The sequence below is a fragment of the Peromyscus leucopus genome, chromosome 4 (assembly GCF_004664715.2).
Source record: "Peromyscus leucopus breed LL Stock chromosome 4, UCI_PerLeu_2.1, whole genome shotgun sequence".
Taxonomy (NCBI): Eukaryota; Metazoa; Chordata; class Mammalia; order Rodentia; family Cricetidae; genus Peromyscus; species Peromyscus leucopus.
This window is the reverse complement of record NC_051066.1, coordinates 19,298,716-19,317,761: the sequence shown is the minus strand read 5'-3', so window position 1 is coordinate 19,317,761 and position 19,046 is coordinate 19,298,716. Positions and strand designations below refer to the sequence as shown.

Sequence of the window (19,046 nt, the reverse complement as noted above, 5' to 3'; positions counted from 1 at the left end):
CAGTTTTGAATATGCCACTTAGTGTAATCTGCACATTAAGAATTGTACACATGTATTAAAATAGAGTGCTTTATTCCCTAAATACATACAATTCTTGTGCGTCTATTTAAAAAATTGTTAATGATCTGTGAAAGAGCATCATCCAGTCCAGTGCTGGCCTTGCAAGTATGAAGACCTGACTTAGAGTCTGGGAACCCATGGGAAAAATTATAAACATGGTGACACACAATTGCAATCCAGTACTGAGGAGATAAAGATGGGCTGGTACCTGCCTTGCCTTGCTTACTTGGTGAGTTACAAGTCAGTGAGAGACAATGCCTTCTTTAAAAGATGGATTTGGGCTGAGAAATGACATCTAAGGTTGTTTGACTTACACACACACACACACACACACACACACACACACACACTGCAATTTATTTAAAAAGAGCTAAATAGCAGTGTAAATTTTTAGCTATAAAGTCAATAAAAATGGTTTTAAGTTACATAAACAGAAAATAGGCATAAAAATATAAATAATAAGTGAGGCAACTAAGAAAACTGAATTGAAAGTTTCATTGTACTGTGTCTGATGCTCCAGTGCAGCAGCCCGTGAAGTCTGCAATTAGAAAGTACAAACAGCTTCCTATGGTTATCATTTAATTAAAAACTCAAATATAAGGAAGATGGCTGGCAATTATCAAAACACTGTATTCATAGTGCCGCTTTTATGAGATTTGCATTATATCTTTAACATGTTTACATAAAAGATGTTTATAGCCAGTTTGTCCAAGGGCATCAAAATTTAATGTGTAAAGGCAGGGTTGTGAAGCAGAATGATGCCTCTTTTTGAGAAAGCAGTGAAGGAGGTGATAATTTACCCACCCTGTGCCTGAAACATAATCTGTACCTGAGATGCAACAGAACAAAGTGTATTAAGATTTGGAATTCGTAAGGCACAACTCCCCATTAATATTGACTATATAGATCTTTATGGACATTAGTGACACTAAAATGAATTACACACATACACACACATACACACACACACATACACACACACACACACACTGATTTAAAGTGTGCATGCAATTATTGTTCTTTTGAACTTTCTATTTATTTACTTCAATTATTGGCTTTACAAATTAAAAGACCTCAATGAACTTTTCAAATTGTTCACTTCAGAGTTCATTTTTATTTTTAAAAAATGTCTAAAATGTTAGAACATTTAAAATTTCTAAGGTAATAAATTTATATTTGTTGATTATAATGGGCTCTCTCTACATAAATTGCCACCAATTAGTTTTTAAATGTATATCCACTAAGAGCTTTAGTTCTAAGAATAATGTGAGAGGAAAAACTGAACTAAAATATAATGCAACCATCAATATTTCAGAGCATCTTACCTCAGAGGGCCAGTGTCCTGTCACCTCCAATCTCTCAAACCAGGACCTATTAATAGCACTCATTCTATAAATATAAAATTGGGTGGGGAGGGGAAATCCAAATCTTCATCATGTGGAAAACCCATTCTTCAGGTTGGAAACAGAAAACAAGATTTAAATCACAAATTGATGTCAAGATTGTGGATGAAAAATGCTCCCCAGGTGGGAAAAGAATGTGAAATTGACTTTGCCTTCTCATTTTGAGGAGTTTGCATAAAAAATTAAAATGATGTGTACCATGTACAAAGATATTCAGTACAGTTTATTTGTTTTCCTTTGTTTTTCAGGTAAAAATATGGAAGCACTGGATTTCCTATCAATAGGGGAACTACTAGTTGATTACAGTGCAGTCATGTAGTGAATTATTGTTATTCTTTATCACATAAGAGGAAAGAAAATGATGTGTTTCAGTTAGGGTTTCTATTGCTGTGGGGAGGCACTATGATCACAGCAACACTTAGGAAGACATTTAATGGAGTGGCTTATAGTTCAGAGGTTCAGTCCATTATCATCATGGTGGCACATGGCAAGTGCAGGCAGACATGATACTGGAGAGGTAACTGAGAGTTCTTAATCTTGACTCGCAGGCAACAAGAAGTGGTCTGTCTCACTGGGTCTGGCTTGAGCATATATGAGACCTCAAAGCCCACCTCTAGAGTGACACACTTCTTCCAATAAGACCATACCTATTCCAACAAGGCCACACCTCCTAAAATGCCACTCCAAATGAGTTTATGGGGGCGAGTTACATTCAGATTACCACAACCAGTAATACTTGTTTGCTGCTAAAAGGGCAAAGAAGTGAGAGATGGGTAAATACTGACTTATTAAAAGATGAAACATGTCAGCAGTAATCTAGAATGTCAAATACTGAGTTGGCTCAAGTTGGATGCTTGACCAGGTTACATATGCAAACGAGTAGAAGCGGACGTATTCTCTGCTCTTATAAAGCTATCCCACATGAAGCTGGGGACTGAGGCCAGGCTCACTACTTGAAGCCAGAAACTAGAAAGGCAATCTGCATACTATTGAAAGGAAAACTGGTATCTACATATGTATGTAGTTTTACACACACACACACACACACACACACACACACACACACACACACTTGTTTACAGCACTTGCTAGCTGCCTGGGCTAGTGACCTCTCTGAAATTATGTTTTGGAAAAAATGGAAAAACAAGGTCATGGCAGGTCAAGGAACATGACTTTATTTTCTAATTACAAGTAATAAAAATATAACAATGTCTGGGGATAAAATCCTACAAAAAGTAAACATGCATTTCTGAATAGTGAATGCTGGAAATTAGGGATGGGGTGAAGTACATGCAGTGACATTTAAAGATGGACATATGTGAACAGATGGAAAAAAGCACAAATCTATCATCTTAAAGACTTCAAGGCAAGAGGAAAGCTCTGTCTATGAAAATGAATCTATAAAATTGGACATAAAAGAACATGTTATTCATGATTAAATGAAAATTAAATATAAAAATTAAGTAAAATAAATATGTTAGTTTTCTCATAGTGAAAATAACATAGAAAATAATAGCCCTAAAATGAATAATACAAACATGCACACAAACACGCAGATACATGAACACACACACACACACACACATATATACACATACATACATGCATACGCATATACACATACACGCATATGCTCAGACACATACATACACACCAATGACAAGCAAAGTAATTTCTAAAAGAAATGTGAAGAATAAGAATGTCTTGATCCATTTAGTATACTATAGTTAATTACTATAAGGTGAGTAGCTTAAACAACATTCATTCCCAGAGGATTGATTTTCATTTTGTGGCCACATCACCAGTCTGTATATAGTGGGCTTATTGATGTATAAGGACTCCACTCTCATGATTTAATTACCTCCTCAAAACCTCATTTCCAGAACTCACACACTAGGGACTAGGATTTTACTATGAATTTTGCAGAAACAGGAAACATTAATTTCATGGCACCCTTAATAAGAAAAATGAAATGTAAAATTTTAATGGGATAGCATACCATTTGCATCATTTGGGTGATAATTAACATGCTTAGTAGCAGAAACACAGGTGTATGGGGGATGCACACATGTGGGTGCTAGGGTGTTTAAATGTGATTTTTTTTAATTCAGCCACAATTTCACCTCAAATAATTTATCATATATATAAATGTTTATGCATTTGAAGAGTGAAATAAACAAATATATTATCTTATTTTCATTAAAGGAGAATCATATTTTTGATAAGCATATGTCATTACATTTGTGAAGACCCATATGCCCTTTGGCAAACACATAAAAATAAATTGACCATATGTTTCAAAGAAATCTTTCAAATAAAAAAATGAAAATTTACATAAAATATTCCTTAGATGTAAACTTAAATTAGACATTAGCATTAAAACACTTTAAAAAACATATATGTGATGGTTATTCTTGATCGTCAACTTGACTAAAAATTTCTGAAGAGATTAGAATACACACTCCTAGGTGTGTGTGTGTGTGTGTGTGTGTGTGTGTGTGTGTGTGTGTGTGTGTGTAGAAATTCTCTTAGAAGATTCACTATGTGTGTAGCTGAAGAAGACTTGAGAAAAGGGTAAGAACACCATTCTTAGGCTAGAGAAGGAAGGGGCGGAACAAAGAAGGAAAGAAAATATCATTTAGCAGAGGCATCCGCCCTCTCAGCTTCCTGTTCACCTCTGAGGGGCGGTGGGTAGTCTCTGTCACAGCTCCCATGACTGTGCATTCTGCCTCATTATCAGGCTAATATCAATGCTGTCAAGAGTGACAGACTGAAACCTCTAAGGATATGAAATAATTACTCCCTTTAAGTTATACTCTCAGGTATTTTGGACACAGCACTGAGAGAATACAGTAGCTTGTATAATGGATTTTGAAACTCAAATACTTCCAATCAATAAATAAATCACAGTAGGTATATTTAAAGTTTTATAATTAAGTTAAATAGGAATGAGTTCCCAGTAAAACTTCTATAATGAATTTAAAGATAGGTTGTTTTTATATAGCAGCAAATTTGGGCAGATATAATGGAGCTCACACATCCCTCTGCTACCTTCCCCTGCCCAGGTTCACTCACCATCAATATCTTGCAACAGAACAGCGCATTTATTATAATATTTAATATGCAGCAATAAGTCACACTTCACCAAAGCCCTGTGTTCCAGCAGCACTTGCTGTTGGTATTGTACACTGATGAGCATTAGAAAGTGTTTTATTATGTGCATTCACATTATTATGCAGAATCCTCCATTTCCCACTTGTTCATCCTTATCTCCCCCTTTGCCTTAGAAAGTGTTAATGTTCTAACTGTCTTACCATTTCCAGATTGTCATATATCTGTACTCACACAGTGCAGTAACTTTTCATATTCCCTTCGTTCACTTAGAAGTATGACCTTAAATATCTTCCTTATCTTTCCATAACTTATTCACTCCTTTCTTTTTGCACTGAAAAACAATCCACTTTCTGGTTGTACCAATATGTAATTTAAAAAATTTTTTCGTCTACTGATGAAATGTCTCGAAACATTTATTAAAGCTTATGCATGGGCTTTTCTGAGGATTTATAAGAAATTGCCAGTTAGAAACTTAAACTCTCCTAAGGGTGTGTGTGTGTGTAGCTGAAGTTTTCCTGGTCCTGCCTGGCCCTTGATCAGGACAAATCTCTCTCACCTGCCAGTCCCGCAGCCACTCAGACACAAGCAAACACACAGAGACTTATATTAGTTATAAACTGTATGGTCATGGTTCAGGTTTCTTGCTATCTAGTTCTTATAACTTAAATTAACCCATTTCTATAAATGTACACCTTGCCATGTGGCTTGTGGCTTACCAGTAGCTGTCATGGTGGCATCTCCTGACTCAGCCTTCCATCTCCCAGAATTCTCCTCTCTCCTTATCCCGCCTACACTATACTTCCTGCCTGGCTACTGGCCAATTAGTGTTTTATTTATCAGTCAATCAGAGCAACACATCCACAGCATCCCTAGTACTTCCCCTTTTCTTTTTTTTTTTCAAAAGGGAAGGTTTTAACTTTAACATAGTAAAATTACATATAACAGAACATTTATCAAGCAAGAATTACAGTTACAATATCTAGTCTATTTGTATTTCCCAAATTAAAGAAGATATCCTATCTATCCCATATTTGAGAGTCTAAGTTTTCATATCTAACTTATCTTTTATCATGACTAACAAAATTACAACTATCTAGTCTTCAACTACATCAAAGACCGCCGAAGGATATAATAGTACCTGAGAAATGAGAGAAGAATGTAAGCAACTTTCATGAGTCTTGGGAAAGTAGACAGAGACGGCTGGCAGCCTGGACAGTCACCTAATGTTTCTTTGTAAAGTTGGGGCATCTGTCTTCAGCCCATAGGCCTAGAATCTCTCAGTCACATCTCTGTGTCCTGTAGAATGTCTGGCAGTTTCCTCTGTGAAGCAGGAACCTGAAGGACCATTTTGCCAAGCAAATTTCAGTGGTTACCTTCCTATGGGTCCTGCATATCTGGTCGATCAAACAGTCTAGGTAAGAACAGTTTCTTGCCCAAATGGCTATTTTTGCCAAGGTGAAGATAAACTTCATATGGAGTGTCTTCAGTGCCCATCCTCCTCTCTGAAGTAAATTGGTACTGCCAGGAGCAGACATGTCTCACTGTCCAGAAACTCTAAATTTTTAAAACATTTTAAATGCCATATTCTGTATGTCTTTGAAGTGTTTGAAGATTACTTAAATAATTGAATTATATATATGTATATATAGAAAATGTAACATGACTATGTTTGACTATCATAGAAGACTAATTATTAATCTGTACTTTTAAATTATCCATTATAATTTAAATGAGTTACATAAACATAATACCTCCAACAAGAGTAGAAATATATATACAATATAACAAAATTAACTTTAAATTTGTATCAATAAACTAAAATCCATAGCAATGTAAAACATTTCAAACAAGTTGTTCTTTAAAAGCAGATTAATTCATTAATCTACCCTTTCATCCTATCATATCTATATCAGGAAGGGGGAGAGGGCAGGGATGCAAACATTGTAGTATTGCATAAGGTAGAGGTTTTTTTCAGTAACAGAACTCATGACTATTCAATACCATCATTGTGTCCCTGTGACTATGTGTTGAGAATGGCGAAGGATATGACAATTGGCAAAGCACTTTTAAGTTAGAAAAAAATTGAAATATTTTTATAACAAAGATTATTTCTTTAAGACTTAAAAATAAACCTTGTCACATTTTTGTCTCTCTCCAGAGGGAATGAGATCTATGGCCAAAGCACGATGTAGGTGTCATTTTTTACAGCATCTTCTTTTGATTAACTGCCTTTCCAGTGATTGTTATAAATTGATGTTAAGTCATATTCCTTCACACTAGATACCATTAAAATACACAACATACATTTTCCTGTCAGGTCTCAAAGTCAGGTTAAGAATTATGTATAAAGTGATCCTTAGCAAAAAGATGTAACTAAGCCAGCCGATGAGCTTGGGGCTCACCTTAAATGGCATCAAGTTCCATGCTGAGTAGGCATATCCTAACAATTCACTATGGGTTCCTCTGAGTCCCAAAGCCTTGCTCTTGTCTCAGTTTGAATTGTTTTGTTTTCTGCCCTAGTGTTAGATCAGCAAATGCAATGTGAAAAGCAAGTTTAATCTGGAGTTTTAGACCTAAAAGGATCTTCCTTTTCTATAACCAGCCAATGGAATACTTTCATTTATTTCTCACACAAATAACATGGGGAGCTTTTCATTAGCTATGTGTCACAAAACTAGTGAAATACTTTGTGTATTCCTTTTCATGAGCATTATACATTTTGCTGTTGATTTTTCTCTGTGAAAATTATAACTCTTTGCCTGTGTGTTTATTCTGTCTAAGGTTAACCTGCTGTGGGATGTTGTTCTGTAAGTTGTGAATATGTGTTGCTTTGATTGTTTGATAAATAAAGTGCTAATTGGCCAGTAGCTCGACAGGAAGTATAGGTGGTGCAAGCAGATGAGTAATAAGCCTGAGCTAATGGCCGAGAAGTTATAATTAATATAAGCTTCTGGGTGATTATTTTATAAGCGGGCCATGGGACTACAGTGGAGAAACTTTCTGGCTACATTAACCTTGTCCTCTTTTTTTTTTGTTTTTTGTTTTGTTGTTGTTTTAAGGATATGTACAATGTGATTCTATGAGACAGTGTGTACAGGAAATTTTATCATCTTTGTTTCTTGTTCTTCATTTTCTTTCTCCATACTAATTATCATCCCCTTCTTAAACTCATGTTGTCCAACAACCAGCGAAAAAAACAATCTTTTAACTTTATTCCTTCCTGTCTTCCACTTTCTCTTGTGTTGTGTACCTTAGTGTCTTGAGTTCTGTGTATCCCTTCATACCTTGCATTCTGCCATTGGTGCAAATTTCTCTCTGAGTCATCAGAAGTAATTCTTCCATTTAAAGTGATCTGTCTTGAGACCATCTCTGTACTTCAGTAACTAAATGATGTCAGATGATGTACTAAACATTTGCTCCAGGCTCCTGACACATAAAATAGAAATGATGAAACTAACAACTTAGCGAATGCACACTGACTGGAACGCAGCCTGCCCAGAGCTTCTCTGTCTGTGGACACTGCGGCCTGTCCTCTCACTGCAGTGCTTGACCACAGGTCAGGTCTCTTCCAGTGTGTTTTCCTTACCTTGTCTCTTCCCACCTAAGCATTTAAATCTCTTGCCTTTTATTTTCATTTTCCTTGTCCTTTTCTGTTGATCCTTTTTGTTTTATTTTTAAAATATCTGTTGAGGATACAGTGTGGGTTAGGCATTACATATAATTTTGTTTGTTCGGGTAACTGCCTGGTAAAGCTCTATCCTGAAGTTCAGCCCCAACTTGGAACCCACATTCTCAGTACTTTGTTCAATAGCCCACTTTCTTTCTTTTTTCTTTTTTCATTTTTTTCTTTATTAAGAAAATTTCTACTCATTCTACATACCACCACAGATCCCATCTCCTCCCTCCTCCCACCCCCCACGCCCTCCCTCCCAAGCCACCCCACATCCCCACATCCCCCAAATGAAGGTCTCCCATGGGGAGTCAGCAAAGCCCAGCACACTGAGCCTAGGCAGATCCAAGCCCCTCCCCACTGCACCAAGGATGTGCACGGCATCACACCACTGGCACTGGGCTCCTAAAAGCCTGCCCATGTACTAGGGACGATTCTGATGCCCCTGCCTGGGTGCCGCCAAAACAGTTCAAGCCAAACAACCATCTTCCATATCCAGAAGGCCTAGTCCAGTCCCATGGGGCCTCCACAGCCACTAGTCTACAGTTCATGTTCTTCCACCAGTGTGCTTGGTCATCTCTGCACATCTTGCCATCATGATCTTGACATTCCCTGCCTGCAAAATCTCTCCTCTCTCTCATCGATTGGATTCCTGGAGCTCAGCCTGGTGCCTGGCCATGGATCTCTGCATCTGCCTCCATCAGTCACTGGACAAAGGCTCTATGATGGTAGTTAGGGTATTCACTAGGCCAGTCACCAGAGTAGATCAGTCCAGGCACCCTCTAGACCACTGCTAGCACTCCCAGGTGGGGTCATCCTTGTGGATTCCTGTGAGCCTCCCCAGCACCCTGCCTCTTCCTATTCCCATGATGTCCTCATCCATCATGGTATCTCCTTCCCTGCCCTCCCACTCTGTTCCTATTCCAGCTTGACCCTCCCATTTCCCTATGTTCTCATCTGCTCATGTAGATCTCATCCACTTCTCAGCTGGTCATCATCCCACTTTCATCTGAAGATCCATTTCTCCATTTCTGCTGATAGCATCCTCATTTCTAGACACTCACATCTAAAGCAGAGAACATATTTTGCACTTACTTGTGAGTGTGTCCAACTTCTAATCTTGCTGATGTCTCTGCATTGTCTCTGTCAGGCATTTCTTCCCTCCTAGAGTACTATGGCTTATAGTCAAACTGGCACAATCTATCACTTGGTAATATTATACTGCCTATACTTGCCCCTCACATATGCTTGCTTTGATGTGTTCTAGACTCAGAATGGGATTCTTATCAAACCATAACCAAGGAAAATGAATGCTAAGGAAAAAAATTTCATTATTGAAAATTTTGAAAACATACCTTCAATTGGTAATCAACATTTCATGATCTACAGTCCAACAATGACTGACTCATTGCTTCTTTTTGAATAGGTCCCACCTTCCCCTAACTTAATGAATTTAAGAGGGGTATCCATCCACTGTATGAGTTATATTAAGCAAATATGTCTAAAACTAGATGTGATTATAGTCATACCTGAAAATTATCCATACAATTCAGGATACATGATTCTGTGGCTATAGGTCATGACTATATTAAGAAAATCATCCTTAGAATAAAATAAAAAAACATGCTTACAAAATATAACTTTTCAACCTTCCAATTATAAAAATTTTCTATATTCTTGAAATTTTACAGTAGTCTTTGATGATTAAATGGCTGTTATTTCCATTATGATCAACATTGTAACACCAGTTTGTTTTTCTTTTCCTTTTTTAAATTTTTTATTTTAGATTATTTTGTATCCCTAAACAATGAGCTTGATATAACAAGAAAAACAACAAAATCTCAAATGACTATGAAGACAAATGAAAATATATAAACAATAGGGTAATTCCTCAAGAGTTTGTAGCTCTCATGTCCCTATATTCATCAATACCTAGCTAAACATGTAATGCACAATAAATATTTTCTAATTCAGAGTGAATCTCAGAACTGTCAGAGCACTGAAAACATTTGCAACAGAAATGGCAAGTCAGACAGCAGTCTTATAAATGTATTATAAATATATCATCTAACACATTGGCTTGTCTCAAATATTCTTTTCTCTTCATCTTAATATTCTTTGTGTGTGAGAGGCAGTATGTCTGAATGCATTCATGTGTATAAATTTAGGTGTATTGCAAAAGTTAGAGGAGAAACCTGGCTGGCTGGCTGTCCTTGCCTTAGACTTTGTTTGAGACACAGTTTTTTGTTCTCTGCTGTGTATTCCAGGTTCTCTGGGCCATTAGATTCTGGGGATTTTCCTGTCTCTGATTACCTTCTCCCTACAGGATACCCGGGATACAGATAGATATTCACACTTCCCTTTGAACCTTGGTTCTATAGCTTCAAACTCAGAACTTCACACCTGTACAGGAAGCATTCTTCCCATTGATCCACATACTAATATTCCTTGTTAACACTGAAGTATTTTAATTTATTTTCTGTGTGTGGGCATACATATACATACCACGGCTCCATGTATAGTTCTCAAGTGAGGAATCTAGTCTCTCCTTCCACTGTCTGGGCCCCAGTGATTGAGCTCAGGATCTCAGGCTTGGCAGCAAGCACCTTTACTCTCTGACCTATCTTGCTAGCCTTCACTGTTTTTTTGTTTGTTTGTTTGTTTGTGTGTGTGTGGGTTTTTTTTTTTTTTTTTTTTTTTTTTTTTTTTTTTTTTTTTTTTTTTGGTTTTTCGAGACAGGGTTTCTCTGTGTAGCTTTGCACCTTTCCTGGAACTCACTTGGTAGCCCAGGCTGGCCTCGAACTCACAGAGATCCGCCTGGCTCTGCCTCCCGAGTGCTGGGATTAAAGGTATGCACCACCACTGCCCAGCTAGCCTTCACATTCTTAATATTAGTTGTTGAGTTCTTTCTAGAAGACAAAGGTTCCTTTAATAACATGGATTAACTTTCATAAAGATTCTAGCCATATGTGGTGGCATATACCTTTAATCTGAGTATTTGGCAGGTACAGGCAGCTGATTTCTGTGAGTTTAACGCTAGTATGGTCTACATATTGAGTTCCAGGCCAGATATGGCTATAAAACAAAACCAAATGAACAAACTTACAGCAAAACAAATAAAGATACACATTAGTGAAGTGGGACACAAAAAGTCAATTTTTTCCTCCTAGTCTTTGCATTTTGATGAATGTTTTTTCTTTTAATGTAAATAATGTTTTTACACTATATATCCTGGCCAAAATTTCCCCTCTCCCTACTCCTCCCAGTTCCTTCCCCCTCCCTTAGCACCCATTTCTACCTTCCTGTCTCTCCTTTGAAAACAACAAGCATCTTAGGAATAATAATAAAATAAAACAAGAAACATCCCAAATAAACAAATTGGAATATGACAAAACAACCATCAAAGAAAAAGAGCCAAGAAGGCACAAGAAATGCACATAGGCACAAAGACACACACATTCACACACCCAGAAATGCCATAAAAACCCACAACCAGAAGTTTTCAATAAAAAAAAAATGGTCAAAACTTTTAATAGAGAAGAAAAACTCAAGAAGGGATAGATACTTGGTTATTTCAAAACAGTAACTTATTTTGTATAGTCAGAAATACATGTAACTTTCATTGAGATATTGACTTTATGGTAGTATTTAGTATGGATTGTATTTTACACAAGCATACAACTCAACAAATTCCTCCTGATGCTTGATCATGTGTGTGACAGTGTGTGATTGTACTAGATGCCAATGTTCCTACAGATTGGGTTTGTTGTTTTTCAGTTTTGTTGTTTCTATTTGGTCAATGTAGTTTTCTTGACTTGAAGTAAAAATGTACAATTACCATAATAAAGTCTTGCACTATAGTTATCAGGTAAAAAAAAAACACAATACAAAAAAAATCAGAAAATAGAACTCTACTTCTTAACTATCATCCATTACTACTTTTGCCTACTCTAAGAAAGAATTTGTAAATGGCAAGGTTTTGCTTGTTTGGGTGTTACTTCAACATATTTTCAAACTTTTATTTTACAGATAAGGGGAAAACTTTAGAATATTTTGGGGTGTTTAATTTTTATAACATTGGATATTTATTAATCATTCCAAAGTATTAATAACTTCTCTAGCACATCTGACCAATATTAATTTGTGTTTGTTTTGTTGGTACCAATGTGGTCCATGTCTTAGCATCTTCTATTTGAAGATGGCAGTATCTCTGAGTATCTCAGAGTATCTGGTTGTCCAAAACTTCATGTCCAGTGACTTCAACAGATGGTGATCCATCTTGATCCAAATTGAATAAAAAGCAGCATTCTTTGAATATATTTACTGAGGCTATTTGCTTTGGAGTTTAGTTAATTAATGATTGTGAATTCAAAATGTCTTGAAACTTAAAACAGTTAGGTCTACTTTATCTATATTTTGGTTAGAATTAAAAACAAAAAATAAGATATGAATAAGCACTTCAGTTTCAGACGCCCCCTAAACTGTGAAAGGAGGAATTTTTTAAACTTGAAAGGTGGACCTAGGCTCTAGGCTCTGTCCTAATATTAATTCACATTTCTCATGACGCACAATAGAACTTTGGAGACGATCTTGTGAATATGATTTATTTACCTTCCCAGGTAGAGTCTTCATTAGTAATAGCATGTAGATTCACTGTTATTTTGATGATAAAAGATCAATAGTGATCTGTAGATATAGTTGTTCTACTGCTGACCTGGAGTCCATGGTGAGAATGTCAGGATGCATTGATTGGTGTTGCCTAATGAGAGGGAAAATATTACCTTGATTCACCACCTCAAAGGAGGAAAACACCCCATTCTTGAAATCACCTGTCATGGTGTTAAATTTGCAGATGACTCTACACTATGTTTTTAACTAGAGGATTCCATATTTCAGAGAAAAATTGTGTGCTATGCATCTATCTAGTCTTCTGACTTGGATTGTAACTTCCTCATTGGAGGTAACAGAGCCTATGTATTTTGTTTCATTGTGTTTCATTTTGTTTTCTGAGGCCACTGTGAAAGAGTAACTCACAAAATATCTGGATGTACAGGCTATATAATTGTCTGTTCAGTCTGCTGGACTTTGGAGCAGGTGTACAAGCATATCATCGTCAGCATTTTTAAAACCAATCCACATTATACATAAAGGTTATATAGATGTAAGACAGAGAAAAGTAATACAACACAGAAGTATTTTTCACAGTCTACCTTGCTCTGCCCTGTGTTGTTGGTGCCTAATTCTTACTTGGCATGGGCTCACCTTTACCTAATTTTCTGTACAGTCTTCTAGAGAGATTTCACTCTGTAGCTATGGGTTCTGAGATTCATGGAATAAGCTGTCTACTGACTAAAAATATTTTAAAAAATATTGTGTCTATACTGAATATGTATTTAATATATATTTCATGTCATTATTCCCCAAAGTAATATTTACAAATATTTATTTAACATTTATACTGTATTAAATTTTGGTTTCATAAATATTCCAGTGTCATGGGCATATTATAGGCAAATACTACATCCATTTAATATAAAGGACTTGCAAATTGCCAACTTTGGATCTGTAGAAATTCCTGGAACCAATCTCTTGAGGACACCAAGGCATACATATACATACACTAACGCATTTATGTAAATGAAATCATACATAGTCATACATACATGAATCCTTTTAATGTATAAGAAAGTCCACATCTATTTGGTTAACACCTTTTTAAATTTATGACTTATAAGATGGTTTCTTAGATACGCCGTGTTAATTTTCTTTCACTGAATTCACTATTACAGTATATTATGCTGCAATCCTGGTTACTTTCTTAGGATGAGAATTTGAATTTCTGACAGTCTTTCCATAACACCAAAACACCAATATACACCACTGCATGCAATAATTTCAAAATTAGATTGCTTGTTTTAAAGATTTGATGAACTTTGTATTTGCATATTGGCGAAAATTATAAAGGCCACTCCACGTAGTTAAAAGGAAGATTTATTTAGTGGATGACTTACAAATGAAGGAATGGATAGGTCGCGGGGGTCTGGGGAAAGTGTATCGCAATCCAGCGGTGTTCTCTGGAGCTCTGCACAATCAATCTCCACTATCCAGGGTCCAGGCGCAGAGAGAGAGCCCAGAGCGAGCGCTTGCCCATCCAGCTCTCAGGTTTCCAGCACCTCCCCTCGCCCCGCCTCGTAGGTGTGACAGTTGCCAGAGTCTCAATGGGGGTTGGAGCTTCCAGATCCAAGCTGGAATGGCTACCCACTACATTTGCATACTTTTTTAAAAACTTTGTCCTACAAGGAAGTTACTCCAATGTACAGCCCTTCAACATTTGATAGAATTCATGCACAATTCTAAAATCTATGTAATTATCCAACATTTTGATCTTGACTTGCCTAATAGAAAAGAAATGGCATCAAACTAACATTTAGTTAATGTTTTAAATTTCAAGAGCTTTTAAACACCCTATATTTATATTATTTCTTTAAAATGTTGTACACGTGTTACAATATTGATCTTATTCTACCAGTTTGACAAATCTCTCTGTATGTTAGATAAATATGCCCAGTAATATTTGTATAATTTTTTATTGAAATTTATGATCTGTACATATTAATAGAACTCTGTATGCTGCTCCAAAATATGCATCAAATGTGTGCTGATCTATCACCCCCCTCCTCCCTTGTCAACTTCTAGTAATGACTATTCTACATTCTGATAGACCTTTTGTTTATTTGTTTAACATTACACGTGAGAAAGAACATGTAGTATTAGATTTATGTATGTGATTCACTTCCCTTAACATAATTCCTTCTAGTTCCATCCACATTGCTAGAAGTAAAAGAAATTTTATTCTCTTTTAATACTGAATAACATTCAATTGCACACGTGTGTGTGTGTGTGTGTGTGTGTGTGTGTGTGTGTGTATGTGTGTGTGTATGGAAGTCCACACAGAAAATATAACTTATTCATCCACTAATGGGCACATGGGCCTACTTCACTCTTTGTATCACAATAAACATGGCAAGTAGTTATCTGCTTAGTAAGTTATTTTATTTCTTTTAGATATATAGCCAGAAGAGGGTCTGTGGCACATCTACCTTCAGTTATTTTAAAGAAACCTTGATATTAGTTTTCATAACATTTACATTAGCAACAACAGTGTATATGAGTTCCCTTTTTGTCACATCCTGGTCAACATTTATTTTTAAATTTTAAAATAGTTTGTAATCTTTTTGTTTTTATTTATTATTTGTAGATGTATTTGTACATACACATATACCACAGTGCATGTGTGAAGGTCAGAGGACAATATATAAGAGTTGTTCCTCTCCTTCTACAATATGTCCTAGCATTGAACTCATATCAAATCAGGCAGTCAACATCTTTACCTCATCTGGCTGAATTTGGTATTTTTAATGTTAGTTTTTACATCCATTTAATTAAAATAAGATGGCAACTCCTGGTTTTAACTTATATTTTCCTAGTGACTAATAATATTTAACAAACTTGAATTTTTTTTGTGATTTGTAGTTTTTTTTTTGAAAAATTGAAATTTACCCATTTTATAAAGCAGCATTACTTATTTTTTGTTTTGTTTTGTTTGTTTCTGCTAAGCTTGGGAATTTCCTTCCTCATCATCTATATTAATCTTTGGTCAGATGGCAATAGTTGTCTTCACTCTGCCCCTCACTTTTTTTGTGAGTGTGCGTGTGTGTGCGTGTATGTGTGGTGTGTGTGTGTATGTGTGTGTGTGTGTGTGTGTGTGGTGTGTGGTGTGAGTGTGTGTGGTGTGAGTGTGTGTGGTGTGTGTGTGTGTGTGAGTGTGTGTGTGTGTGTGTGTGTGTGTGTGTGTGGTGTGTGGTGTGAGTGTGTGTGGTGTGAGTGTGTGTGGTGTGTGTGTGTGTGTGAGTGTGTGTGTGTGTGTGTGTGTGTGTGTGTGTGTGTGTGTGTGTAGAATCTTTTTTTACTTGCTGTGCCTTCTGGTACCATATAGTTTAGCTAAATCAAGGAGAAAACTTTGTAGTCAGTACCAACATAATTTATCCACATCTTGTGATGGGTGTGTGGTGTCTTCAGCAATATCTTTACATGGAGTTCTGGTGGTCAATTGTGAACAACAGCAATAACTTACACTGTTTTAGAGGTCCCTGGGACACATCTACTGACACGATGAGACACATCTCATACCTGAAATCCTATGGCAATCTAGGAAGAGTGTTATACCCAGTTAAACCAACAAATCGAAAGATCCACCTATGAGTGAGAATATGTAGCATTTATATTTCTCAGACTGGGCTACCTCAGTCAATATGTTTTCAGTTCTGTCTATTTACCCGATGATTTCATAATTTCTTTCATAATTTTCTTGACAGTTGAATAAAATTCCATTGAATATGGATTTCACATTTTCATTATCTATTTATTAATTGATGAACATTTGGGTTGTATCTAACACCTAGCTATCATGAATAGAGAAGCTATGAATATGGGTTAGCATGTATCTTTGTAATAGGAAATAAAGTCATTTGGGTGTAAGCCCAGGTGTGGTATAGTTGGGACATGTGGCATATCTATTTCTGGTTTTTTTGAGGAGTCCCCACACTGATTTCTAAGAGCCTGTAGCAGTTTACCCTTCCACCAATAGCATACGAGGTTCCCCCATTCCTCATATCCTAAGCAGCATTTGTCACAACTAATTTTATTAATCTTAGCCATTCTGACTGGTGTAAGATGAAATCTCAAAGAAGTTTTAAGTTTCTATTCCCTTAATGGCTAAGGATGGTGAACATTGTTTAAATGTTTCATAGACATTTTATTTTTTCTTGTGAGAACCCTCCATTCATTTCCAAGGCCTACTTTTTGATTCAGTTGTTTTCTTGCAGTTTAGGTTTTTAAGTTATTTGCATATTCTGGATACTAATTCACTGTTAGACATACAGCATATGCTTTTGGTTTTGTTTTCGTATTCTATAGGCCTCCCCTTCAATTGATTAGCAGTTTCCTTTGCAATACAGAAATATTTCAATTTCATCAGGTCCCATTGGTCTATTGTTGGTCCTATTTCCTAGGTGACCAGAGTCCTATATAAAAATCTAGAGCCTAAAATGTATTTCCTATTTTTTTCTAAGTTTCAGTTTCAGGTCTAACATGGAGCATTCTTTTATTTCACTTTTTGCTTGTTTGTTTTTATTTTTATTTATTTATTTATTTTATTAATTTATTTATTATCTATTTATTCAAAACAGGGTTTCTCTGTATAACAGCCCTGGTCTTGGAGCTCAATTTGTAGACCAAGCTGGACTTGAACTCATAGAGATCTGTCTGCCTCTGCCTCCCCAGTGCTGGGATCAAAGATGTGCACCACCAAACCTGGCTCCTAATATTGAATTTTTCATGTGTTCTAAATCAATTTCTGTACATGATGAGAGAGAATGATCATGTTTCATTCTCCTACATGTAGATGGCAAATTTTCTGAGCAACAGTTGTTTCAAATATTTTTCTCCTGTATGTCTTGTTTGTTTGATTTTTCATCTTTGTCAAAATTCAGGTGTCTGTAGACTCATGAATTAATACTGGGTCATCAAGTCTTCTGCACTGATCAACAAATCTGTTTTTGTGTGGAATCCAAGCTGCTTTTGCTACTTTGGTTTTATAGAAACCTGACATCAGGGCTGGCGGTTCTTCATAGAGTGTCTTTAGTGCTCAGGCTTACGTTGGTTATCCAGGGCTGACATTCTTTTATGAAGCAACTTTCATAATAATTTCAAGACAAATAGGTAAAAAGTGTTAAAGTGCTAAGGTTCCATAAATAAAATGCCACTTTTCCTAAAATAATGCTTCTTCCTAAAATTCAGCTTGGGTCATAACTAATAGTCTTTGCCTGAATTTAGAACTGTGAAATCACTGGCACAATGAGTGTCCTTCTAAAGTGGACTTCTGAAGTTATTATACACTTGGAACTATCCACAGAATCCCCTTTTATTGAACAATACAGGAGATAATCTGAAACTGAGGAAAACAACAAAGCTCAGACTTGAAGAGCAATTACAAGCAGGAAAAGAGAATCCTGATGCTATCATGAAAACAAACTCTCAAACAATCTACAAATAGATTTCTTACTAATAGCAAGTAATTCTGTCTCTGGCAGAAATGATACTGGCCATTCATTACTGGGACCTAATTACAAAAATTCAGACCCATTTTCTTTTCATTCTTTTAAGGGAGATGCATCAACAATGCCTGGGTCTGTGATGGAGATGTTGACTGTGAGGATCAGTCTGATGAAGAAGACTGCGACAGTTTCTTGTGTGGACCACCCAAGTACCCTTGTGCTAATGACACCTCCGTGTGCCTGCAGCCAGAGAAACTCTGCAATGGGAGAAGGGACTGTCCAGATGGGTCAGACGAAGGCGACCTTTGTGGTATGCTTGTTCTGTCCCATTTCCTTCTCTCCAGATATTAGACGCTTGTAGTTTACTCATATCTACTTATGATCATTATAATCATTCATTCCATTTATTCCTTTCAAATGAGACTTTTTTCTTTAAGACTTATATATAACTTTTAGGCACTAAATGGCCTTTTAGAATAATAAGATTTGATCCAGAATTTCTGAAAACAGGAGAAAGGGAAAACTAGATTATGCGTTACCAGTTCCATAGCTCAGCAGGGGTTACATCTCTAACTCCTGACAATTCCACAGTTGAACAATTACTGTCAGGAGTCATTTAGAACAGGGAAGCCTTCTCACTGCTGACCTGTAGGGTGCAGTTTCCCACCACTGTGTGGATGTTGA

The 19,046-nt window shown here is 36.4% G+C and overlaps 1 protein-coding gene across 5 annotated transcripts in view; it reads left to right on the top strand.

The window, feature by feature from the left end:
* Lrp1b (LDL receptor related protein 1B) overlaps positions 1–19,046 on the top strand; it is a 1,927,307-nt gene that overhangs the window by 1,216,711 nt on the left and 691,550 nt on the right. For all 5 annotated transcript variants that reach the window (XM_037205578.1, XM_028868856.2, XM_037205579.1 and 2 more), the window contains one exon: positions 18,472–18,672. In XM_037205578.1, coding sequence (XP_037061473.1) covers positions 18,472–18,672 — 201 coding nt within the window. The remainder of the gene's footprint in view (positions 1–18,471; positions 18,673–19,046) is intronic.